The sequence below is a fragment of the Bidens hawaiensis genome, unplaced genomic scaffold, assembly GCF_021521415.1.
Source record: "Bidens hawaiensis isolate Kalapana, Puna unplaced genomic scaffold, B.hawaiensis_p1.1 tig00013805_1, whole genome shotgun sequence".
NCBI classification, from domain to species: domain Eukaryota; kingdom Viridiplantae; phylum Streptophyta; class Magnoliopsida; order Asterales; family Asteraceae; genus Bidens; species Bidens hawaiensis.
The window spans coordinates 609485-620969 of NW_027492179.1; the positions used below are offsets into that span (position 1 = coordinate 609485).

Sequence of the window (11485 nt, forward strand, 5' to 3'; positions counted from 1 at the left end):
TACATAGAAGCTAGAATTTATATATTACTCAATAAAAAACCCACTGCCTTTGATTTAATTATTCATCTACACACAACACACACATGTTTCATCAGCAAGAAATAACCCGAAAAACCAGGAAGACCAGGTACCCGCATCGTCGACGCAGTGTGCCCGCTAAACAAACTCAACCCACGACCCATTACCCAACAAGACTCCAGCCCCTAACTATTTAAAAAAAAGGTTTGGTGAATATTTTGTAATTTTCCCAGAGAATACTATGCAGTGAGTAATGACAATGACTAGCAATGGAATCATGTGCTTCATGATTTGTTACATTCTCCTTTTGTCCCCATTAACACTATAATAATATTCTCAAACTTCAAATTCAAACCACCCTATCAAAATGACAATTACAAACTCCAATTCACCAACAATCAATCCACAAAATGGTTTTTGCTCAAAAACCAAAATCTTTCATAGCCTTAGACCTACATCACCTATACCTCCACCCTCCTCTTTATTATCAATAACCAATTACATCTTTACTCTCCTCCAAACCACCCCTACAACAGCGTCTTTAATAGACGCTACAAACCGGCACATCATCCCCTACTCTGACGTCCCACTTATTGTACGCAACCTCGCAGTCTCCCTTGATCAGTTATCTCTTTCCAATGGAGACTGTGCTTTTATTATTTCCCCGAATTCATCCTATGTCCCGATTCTATACCTTTCGTTGTTTTCGATCGGTGTTGTTGTTTCTCCCGCGAATCCTGCTAGCTCGGTTCGAGAGATTTCGAGAATGATTCGGCTATGTAAACCGGTGGTGGCTTTCGTTACTAAGGAGGCGGTTAACAAACTGTTGGAAGCTGGATTTAGTAATCGAATCGTGGTGATCGAATCGAATGAGTTTGAATCGATGATGCGAGTTGAATCGAACGGAGATGAGTTGAAACTCTCTAACAAAGGTGTAAATATGTTTTGTATATTGATAATTGTAATTAGAGTTTGTATAAGAGAGATGGTTATATATACTTAACCCATATTTACATAATACCGTCTCTAACCAGGGTGTAAACGAGCCGAGCCGAGCCGAGCCGGGCTTGAGTTTGGCTTGTTTAACTTATAAATAGCGAGCTAATACGAGCCGAGCCAAGCTAGAGGTCAACTTGTTTAACTTATAAAGAACTCGAGTTTGGCTTGTTTTAACTTATAGAGATTGAGCCGAGCCGAGCTCATCTTGTTTGCTTTTAAAGAGCGAGCCGAGCTTGGCTACGCGTTTCGACTTGTTTAACTTATAGAGAGCTTAAACTCGGCTTGTTTCAAGCTCCATTTCTAAAAGAGAATTCTAGTTTGGCTCGTTTAACTAATAGAGAGCGAGCCAAGCCCAAACTCGAATAAGCTCGAGCTCGGCTTGTTTCAAGCTTCATTTTTAATAACAAACTCAAGCTCAGCTCGCTTAACTTATAGAGAGCTCAAGCTCGGCTCGTTTCAAGCTCCTTTTCTAATAGAGAGTCTGGCTCGTTTAACTTATAGAGAGCCAAACTCGACTCGTTTCAAGCTCCATTTCTAAATGAGAACTCAAGCTCAGCTCGTTTAGCTTATTAAAAGCGAGCTGAGCCCAAGCTCAACTACGCTTGGGCATGGCTCGTTCGAATTCAGCTCGTTTAAGCTCTATTTCCAAGCGGCTTGGCTCGTTTACACCCCGTCTCTAACACATGCTAATTTCCATTGTAGTTTCGGTATCCGATACCGTGGCGATTCTATACTCGTCCGGGACTACAGGTAACATCAAAGGCGTAAAACTCACACACCGGAATATAATATCATCACTCGCCGGAGCAATCGACGGACGTCAAACCAGGTCTTCTCCAGCAGTCTACCTTTGCACGGGGCCGTACTTCCACTCGTACGGCTTCAATCTCTGCTTAAGAGCAGTAGCATTTGGTGATAGTTTAGTGTCCATCGGACGGTTCGATTTACGGCGGATGTTGACGTCAATTGAGGAGTTTAGGGTTACGCATCTGCCGTTGGCGCCGCCGGTGGTGGTGGCGTTGGTGAATGGTGGTAATGAAGAGTTGGTTAATGCAACTGACTGGAGGTCTTTGGAGACGGTGTTCTCCGGCGGAGCGCCGCTTAAGGTGGCGGTTATTGATAAGTTTAAGAGACGGTTTCCGAATGTTTCGTTGGTGCAGGTAGGAGTGTGCAACAAACTGAAAAAACCGATTCAAAATAAAAAAAATAAAACTGAAAAGGTCGAACGGAAAAAAAGATCGACTGTTTGATTTTATGTTTTTTGAAACCGGAATTTACGATTCAGTTTTGGCTTTGCATGTAATAAAACTCGAAAAAACTGAATTTATAATAATCAAATATGTAACTTAAATATTTTGGTCAAATGTATAATTATAATAATTAATTAGTTAATAATTAATAAAATAATAAAATTATTTATACATAAACTCATTATTTTCGGCCACTTTTTTCGATATAAAAATTTTAAGCTCAAATGACATAATCAAAAAACTGGAAATTTAACCTAAACCGAAGATGGACGGTTTCAAAAATCCAAGCCCAAAACCAGTCGAAACCGAACCGTACACACCCAGGTTCAGGTTAGTTGTGTCATGCATATGACGTCCTACGTGGCAAATTCCAGTTAGTCAAATGCTCGTTATGTTTGATTTTGTTGCCAACAGGATAAAAAACATATTCTAATATTTTATTTCCATTATCTATTTATATTTTTTCAACTATTTAATCAAAATCCATAATATTAATTTTAAAGCTTCTACTATATGTGAGACATTGCTACTTATTTCATTTTTTAGCAGTTTACATAAACCTTTTCCGCACATCATACGAGCTGTATAACTTTCTGGCTTGACCCTAAGTATATCAGAAGCCCCTCGAGATACTTCGTATGACTAAACTTGACGCTCATGTACATTGAACGGTCCGTCATGGCCCTGATGCGCATTTTCAATCGCCTCATACACTATAGATGTATTTTTTCAAAGAAAATGTACAAAATAGCTATTTTGACAATTGAGTTTGACAAATGACCGTTGACTTTTTTATTTACTCGAACTTTATTCCATATTTTTAGTTAAGAAAATGGATGCTAAAACGAGTCAAATGACTATTATGGTGAATTTTCTTTTATTTATTGTTAAGATTATTGATCAATGAACTAATGCTACCGCCACGTGGTTGGTCAACTCTCTTTAGGCGTATGGGTTGACCGAAACCACAGCCGGAGTCTCACGAATTTCAGGATCGTATGAGAGCACAATAGTAGGCACCGTTGGGCGGCTCATAGCCAATTGTGAAGCAAAGATAGTTGACCCAAACACCGGTGCTGGGTTGCCTCCTATGAACCGTGGTGAACTATGGGTCAGAGGCCCGTTCGTTATGAAAGGTAAAACATTTTGCTTTTGTTATAAAAGGTATGTTAAATGTAAGAAATTTTTTTTATATTGGTTATTTATAAAAATAATGCTATAGTTTAGAGTTTAGTGTTTAAGGTTAACAGAACGGGCCGAACAAAAATGTTTGACCCGAACCTTTTTTATTTTGGTGATCAGGGTATGTTGATGATGGAGAAGTTAAAGATACAATGGTTGACTCGGATGGATGGCTAAGAACTGGTGATCTTTGTTACTTTGACAACGAAGGATTCTTATTCATTGTGGATCGGTTAAAAGAGCTTATCAAGTATAAAGGTTATCAGGTATGTTTTATGCATTTAAAACTTCGTAGCTGTAACAGGCTGCAAACTAGGTAACGGGTCATAACGAGCCAGGCCCATCGTGTTGACTCGTAACATTTTATTTAAAAAAAATAATAAAATAAATAATAATAATAATAATAATAATAATAAAATTATTATACTAATAATTTAAACTGGTTGAATAAAGTTATGTATACTTTCTTATTTTACACGAATCTGTGTTAACGAAATGTAGGTACCACCAGCTGAATTGGAACACATTCTACAATCGCATCCCGACATTATAGAAGCAGCAGTGATTCCGTATGCATTTCACCCTTAAATCGCTAAAAGTAACAAAATTTAACTCGTTCACATTTAAACATGTCTTTGGGTTATATTTTGTCTCCAATGCATAAAACCTCCTAAACCGTTTTATTAAATAAAATTTAACATTAGGATTAAATAAAAAAAAAACGTATTTCAGTAAGCCCAACTAGACCCAAAATATTGGGTCTAGTTGTGCGACTGACAAACATTTTTTTTATTCAACCCTAATGTTAAATTTTATTTAATAAAACGATTTAGAAGGTTTTACGCATTCGAGACAAAATATAACCCGAAGACATGTTAAGATGTGAACGAGTTGAAATTGTTTAAATTTTGCAGGTATCCAGATGAGTCAGCAGGACAAGCACCCATGGGTTTTGTGGTTAGAAGAAAAGAAAGCTCTATTAATGAAACACAAGTAAAAGATTATGTTGCAAAACAGGTACTTTTTATTAATTAATTTTCTTTTAATTTATAAACTATACCTCGCTAAACGGATATAAAATCAGGTTGCACCATACAAGAAACTCAGAAGAGTTTGTTTCATTGATTCGATTCCAAAAACCGCTTCGGGAAAGATATTAAGAAAAGACTTGATCAATATGGCTCTTTCGGGCATTGCTTCTAAGCTTTAAGTCGTGTTTGGCTCGGGTTTAAGACTTGAATATGGGAATGAAATATTGAAATGGATAGAAAATCATCAGTTTGAATATTGTCCAAACTAATGAATGAGATTTTATTACTTGAATTCAGATTTAAGTTAAATTACCTAGTCGAGCTCGAGCTGAGCTTTGGCTCGTTTAAGGTACTACACGAGATCTAGGCGAGCTTAGGCTCGTTCAAAGTTTTTTTTCAAAATATATAAATATAATTAAAAACATATATAACTTAATTAATAAATAGCCGAGCCCGAGCTTAATATAACAACTGACGACCCGAGCTTGAGCTTTCATAAAAGAGTTCAATGAGCCAAGCTCAAGCTCGAGCCCTCATAACTCACAACGAACCGAGGTCGAGTCTAGTCAAGCTCGGGCTCGGCTCGACTCGTTTAAAAGTCTTCTTTTAGAATCAATGTGTATGTAAATCATGATAAAAGATTATAATGTAATCTGATATACTGCAACTTTTACATTTTTAACATATTGACTATATGTTATAATTTCATCTATAAGTTAAATATATATATATATAGAATAAAATTAACCAAACTATAAAAAAATAATCACTTCCCAAATATAGCTTCTCTTGTCACAAGTTTAATCCCCCTAACCCATAACTCAGCCATCTCAACACCACCTTCACACACAAAATGCACCTCCTTATTCCTAGTCATAACCACCCGAAACAACCCCGGTTCATCACGGTCCGCCTTTCTCCTTCGGTTCCACCGAAACGCCTGGCTCGGGCCCACCTCGGCCCATTTACACACCACGTTTCGTCGGCTCGATTTCCCCCACCTTAATAAACCATTCCCCTCAATCATGCTTAACTGTTTATTATGTGGACTCCCTTTACCCCCTTTACAATGCTTCTTGACCCGCCCCCCGCCCAACACGAGCCCACGGGCCAAGTGGTCTAATAGAACCCGTTCGGCATCGTTCCCTATACCATGTTCACGGGCCAACATAAGGGCCGTTTCATGTCTTGCATTTTTGATATCACATATGGCTCCTTTTGATATCAAAAGCTCGCATATTCTTCCGTGCCCGCCTTTTGCGGCTAGCATAAGGGGCGTGTACCGTCGCCGTCAGGGGCATTTACGTCATTTTCACCGTTCGTTAATGCCTCAACGGCGTCGTAATCCCCTTGTGAAACCGCTCGGTGGAGGGTGTAAAATGTAACTTTACTAGAATTCGGGGTGGATTTCGTAAGTGCGTATTCGAGAATAACTTTCTCGAATTCGCCACAATTTACACTCGCTTTCGATAAACCAATCGCGGTTTCACCATACTTGTTTTCGAGATTCACATCAGCTCCCGCGAAAACAAGCAACCGAAAGGCGTCCACGTGGCCGTTTACAACCGCCACCATAACCGCCGAGTACCCGTTTTCGTCCCGCTCGTTAAGGTCAACGACACCCGTTTGGTCAACGATTTTTTCCAAAGACTCCACGTCGTTTACACGTGTCACAAACATTAAAGTAGAGAATACTGTAACATCTGATGAATAAATAACCGTCCCGGTCCGAACCACATCCAAAATAGCTTGTCTTAACCCTAGTGTCCATCTAACCAAACCCGAAACCGACTGAACACATTGGTTAGCCATATTAACCAACCCGAAATCCGCACCGGACCGAGCCAAAAGCTTAAGACAATCCACATGTTTATTCCTAGCACATATCATCAATGCGGTTTCACCCGTTTCGGTTTTCGCATCAAGATCACACCCGACACTAACCAACCGGTCCAAAACTGCGTAACACCCTCGACGGGCCGCTAAATGGATTAACCGAGACCCCGGCCCTTCGGTCGACTGAACCGGGAACTCGGGGTCCGCACCGTGGTTAAGTAAAACATCAACTGCTTTTAAATTTGCACAAAGGATGGCATGGTGTATTAATGTTCTTCCAAAATGAGTAATGTTAGGGGATATATTTTGTAACAACATGGTTAAGATTGAACCGGTTTGTTCGAAGTACTCGACCGCGCACCATGTGATGCTGTATGGCTCGGCTAAACCCGCGCCTACTCGGAACTCTTCTCCGGTGGCTAGGTCCCATGACCATGCACCTAGGCTCACCTTTGTGTCTGTTCTTGCACCAGCCTGGTTGCAAAACAACATTTAATGTGTTATGTGGTTTTAGGAGGCTAGTTTCAAAAACTAAATGTCATAAGTAGTTTAAAAACTAAATATACATCACACTATAACTAATTTAAAACAAACCCTATAACAAATTTGAAACAAAAATATAAAACAATTTTATTAGTAAGAGTAAAGTGTCATAATCGTTCTCTCTGATCATTTATGCAACTTTTGTCCAACCTTTTTTTTTGCAACAATTACAGGGATGATTTTGGCACTTTACTCTATTAGTGAATAAAGAAAAGAATATTAAAAAATAAAAATAAATACTAGTCCAGTTGAACCACTAGTTCGGTTTGTTGTTCCAACCGGCCCAAGTAGTAATGTGCTGCCCAATAGGCCGAGTTGTTCAAAGAGTTCGTGACTGTTTAAAAGAAGCTTGCTTGAAATCAGTTTATTTGAAAACCATCCTAACCCGAGCCAGGTAAGTATGCTCTTGCTCATTTGACTTGTTTAAATTAAAGTGGATAATTCAACATGTATAAAACTATAACTTAAAGTTATTACAAAAATGTATAGTCCAAATTATGTGTATGTTAAATATCTTTATGTTTTTATATGTGTATCGATGTTTGTAAAATAAATAAAATTTAAAAGAAAAAAAAACAAGTTGGATTGAGCTTTTTACAAGCTGAGCTCAAGCTAAACATTTCAATTCGTTAAGACAAAAGAGCTGAGCGGAGCCAGCTCGTTTAACTTTGAACCCAAGCCCAACATGGCTCAGTCTCGGCTTGTTTGCAACTTGTCATGATACCATTGGGTTTAATCAGCGCCATAATATAACAAGCCCCGATCCATTCCAACCCCGCCCATTTTATAACTTTTTGTTTAAAGAACTCATTGTCCACTAGATATTCACCTGTAAGAGAAGCCGAACAATGGTGACATGGCGATTAACTATAGCGGCAACGAGTGCGTTACAACTAACATCAGTGTGTAGAAAAGGCTTGGATGACCGAAGCAAAACTCGGGCAGTTCCATTTATGTCTACTCCACACTGTCACCAAACATTGTAACATATGTAAGTGTATATGTTTATGCTTTATAGGTCATAATAATATCAAATCATGATGCAAGATTATAAAAATGAAAGGTAATAAGTTTAAAAATATAAAAGATTGTAAAATTATACTGAAAAAAGTAACGAACTTTTAAAACCTTTATGTTTTTAGATAACTAACTTATAGGATTGTTTTTTTACCCAAAACCTGACCAACTAAAACCTTAAATGGGTTGGTTATCTGGTCACTTTTTTCTAGCAAAATACCGAACAGCCCGACCTAAAAAAACTGAAATCTAAAAATTGTCCTCGATTTTAATTTCTTCCTTTTTATGTTGCATGTTTATTCTATTTGTATTTTCGGTATTATATGACTATAGCGTATAACTAGGTTAGAAACTCATGTATACACGAGCTAAATAAAATATATTATATATTTACAAATCAAAATCTAGGAAATACTAATTATTTGTATTGAAAAAGTTTATTTAAATCTAATTATTACCTAAGTGGGAAAAAAATTGTAACTTGTATAATTGTGACACGAGACAACCATTTAGTTATTAATTAGGTATAGATACATAACATATAACATATGGACTTATAATACAACCCTATGATTGATGCAAGTTGAATAAACATGAAACAAAATAATCTTCTATTGATATGTACCACTTCCATTTAATTCATTTGGTATAGTAGGTGGCAAAACATGTACCTTCAAAAGTGTGTCAACAACATCATCAAACCCTCTACATGATGCATTGACCAAGGCATGGACCGCAACATTAGTGCGAATGAGCTCGGACCCCATTAGAGTTTTAGCCACCTTGGCTAGACCAAGATGGCTAGCTTCAAGCAAAGCCTCTTCACAAGCCAACTTAGAAGCTCCACCTTCAATTAACAACTCGAGTATCTCAACATGGTTTCCTCTTGCTGCTGCAGTGGTCGCGTACCCACGAAATAATTTTTTGTTAACGTTCGCCCCCAAAGTCTACAATAATCGGAATTTAGAATGATAATCATGATTTACTGTGTTTACAAGTTATAAAATAAAAACAATTCTTCTAAAAAATGTATTTAAAAAGAAATATTAAATGTAACATGAAATATATGTGTAAACTTTGTGATCAATAATTAACAACATAATAAGATGTCACGTTATAAGTTTATAAGAAAACAATAAAAACATGTGAAGTTATATTTTTTTTTCATGTAGTTTGTAATAATATTAAATGGCATTTTGAATAATTTGGATAATTAAATGTTATGATTAATCATTTGACTAAACATCACTAAGCATTAATTATGCAAAATTAGTGAATAATTCAAAATTCAAAGGAAAATTGGATTTTAATAATCCCAACTTAATGCAGTTGGCCAATAATAATCCCAACTTTGAAAATAGCTGTCACTGGTCCCAACTTTCACACTATTTGTTTTCATTGAACCTTCGTTAAAAAAAACTTAACGGCGTTAAGTTTTTTTCAAATTTCAAACCGATATTTTAGGGCTTTTGATCGGAATGAGGATACGAGTCGATTGATGTAAAAATTAACTTGAAACGGCGCTTCAAACAGCTTGATTTTTGTTAATTAATAGTTTAAACACCAGAATTGTAGCATCATTTAGTTGTTTAGACCACTGTTTGGAGGTAAGTTTTACATCAATCGACTCGTATCCTCATTCCGATCAAAAGCCTTAAAATATCAGTTTGAAATTTGAAAAAAACTTAACGCCGTTAAGTTTTTTTTAACGAAGGTTCAATGAAAACAAATAGTGTGAAAGTTGGGACCAGTAACAGCTATTTTCAAAGTTGGGATTATTATTGGCCAACTGTATTAAGTTGGGATTATTAAAATCCAATTTTCCAAATTCAAATTTACAAAATTAGTGAATAATTTAAAATTCTAATTATTTTTCCAATGATCATGATCATGAAACAAAGAGTAAAATTCATGTTAAGTAATATTGCATAATTAATATATCAATGTACGTAACGACCCCGTATATGGTCGTGTAACAGGTGCTCCATCTCTTTGATCGAGATCCACAATAGACGGGTTAGGTAATTTAAGAGTATATTTTATTGTTAATAAAAACGACTAAGGTAGCAAAAACGATCAAATTACCAGTAATTTTCTAGCAAGTGTCACGTTTCCAACATGAGCCGCAAGAAACAAAGCAGTGACACCCGTTTTAAACTCCTCAAATTCCACTCGAACCTCGCTAGGAGACTCATCGTGCAACACGATTTCTGATTTCTTCGAGTTCAAACACACTGTCCCGACAAAGTTCACATCAACAAAGGGATCCGACAAGCAATCAAGCGCCATTTTAAGATCGTTCATATGCGCTGCTTCTATAAGACGTTGTGATACTTTATCTTGGTAATCTTCCACAGGAAACACTTGTTTCACGGGCATATGTCGTCCGGTGGAGTCTCCGACAGACCGCACATTGTACACAGTCATGTTGTCCGGTGATTATAAGTTAGTAGAAGGTGTTAAAGAGAGCAAAAGGTTGAAGGTACGTTATTATTATTGTTAGGAATATTAGTGGTGTTATTTACTTTATATAACAACTTTATATATATAACAACCCATACCTTTAACCGTTTGTCTTAATTATTATTTTTATTGGTAGCTTTATTAATTAAATAATTTGTGGATTATTTTATTTAGATTTTAGATTGTTTATTTGTTCATCATTATGCTTATAAATCTATGTGTTGGCCAAGTTGATTGGGTTCATTAAACTATCAACTAGGGTGTGTTTACGGTCCGGATCAGTCCGCATTTTGATCATCAGTATTGTCAATGAGTAGCTTTCGTTCATCGAAGAATTCCTTATGTTGTGCGATATCATTTTGATTAAATCGGTATTTAAATTCATCGGTTAATGAGTTTAATTTGCCTCTCGTATGTATAGATCAGAGCCGATTAATGGATTGGGATTGTCAAGATTCAAAGTATTTACTTCGATAATCATCACTAAATTTGTAAAAAAAAGGTTATTTTACACAAAATAATGATGTATATAGCATTGTTTTCTATTTTTTTAAATAAAAAATGGATCTATTTTAATTAAGTTAAGTAGAAACCTATAAAGCTACATACATCTATATACATAGTGTTTTAAATTTGATACATAAGTTAGTTATATAACCGTAAAACTTTTCTCTCTCTCTCTCCACTACACCTGGTTGTTGTGTTACACCAAGTGCAAGTGCTTATACAGTTCTCGTGTTTCTCTAGTTAAAATTATTAGTTTTGTATGGGATGAATGCTAGTGAGGAATATGTTTTTTGAATAACTAATATTTATTTAAATTTCTTTGAATAAGTAATATATATATAATAACCCAAGTTTTGTTAGATAATATTTATAATAATCTTAGTAATTCTACATTAATAGAAATAATATGTATATGTACTAGTTTTAAACTTTTGTTGGAAAGTCAAGATAAGTATAACAAATAAAATTTAACAAAGAATGACGGTTTAGTTATTATTCAAAACTCAATTCTCATATGCTACAACAAACTTTCGGATAGATCGGCATGGTGATGATCATTCGTTTCTTTTTCTTAAACATACTCAAACTCTCTCAATTCACATCTCACGAAACATACCAGCTCCTATTTGCACACGACCT

General features: G+C 36.1%; 1 protein-coding gene and 1 pseudogene across 2 annotated transcripts; one reads left to right on the top strand and one right to left on the bottom strand.

Annotated features, from left to right (window-relative positions):
• The first annotated feature begins 325 nt into the window (after window positions 1-325).
• LOC143544947 (4-coumarate--CoA ligase-like 9) lies at window positions 326-4772 on the top strand. The gene is made up of 7 exons (XM_077036918.1): window positions 326-950; window positions 1720-2177; window positions 3214-3403; window positions 3570-3715; window positions 3951-4018; window positions 4364-4466; window positions 4534-4772. Exons 1-7 carry the CDS (start codon window positions 386-388, stop codon window positions 4657-4659), a joined length of 1656 nt encoding a protein of 551 aa, XP_076893033.1. The 5' UTR covers window positions 326-385; the 3' UTR covers window positions 4660-4772.
• A 420-nt stretch (window positions 4773-5192) lies between these two features.
• LOC143544948 (uncharacterized) lies at window positions 5193-10810 on the bottom strand (annotated as a pseudogene). The gene is made up of 4 exons (XR_013137340.1): window positions 9962-10810; window positions 8548-8823; window positions 7689-7826; window positions 5193-6790 (listed from the first exon to the last, which is right to left on the bottom strand). The product of XR_013137340.1 is annotated as an uncharacterized LOC143544948 (transcript).
• Window positions 10811-11485: the final 675 nt, after the last annotated feature.

Coding starts and splice junctions, on each gene's coding strand:
- LOC143544947 (XM_077036918.1), top strand. CDS start 386: ATGACAATTACAAACTCCAATTCACCAACAATCAATCCACAAAATGGT. Junction 951..1,719: donor GTTGAAACTCTCTAACAAAG/GTGTAAATATGT, acceptor TTTCCATTGTAG/TTTCGGTATCCGATACCGTG. Junction 2,178..3,213: donor CGAATGTTTCGTTGGTGCAG/GTAGGAGTGTGC, acceptor AACTCTCTTTAG/GCGTATGGGTTGACCGAAAC.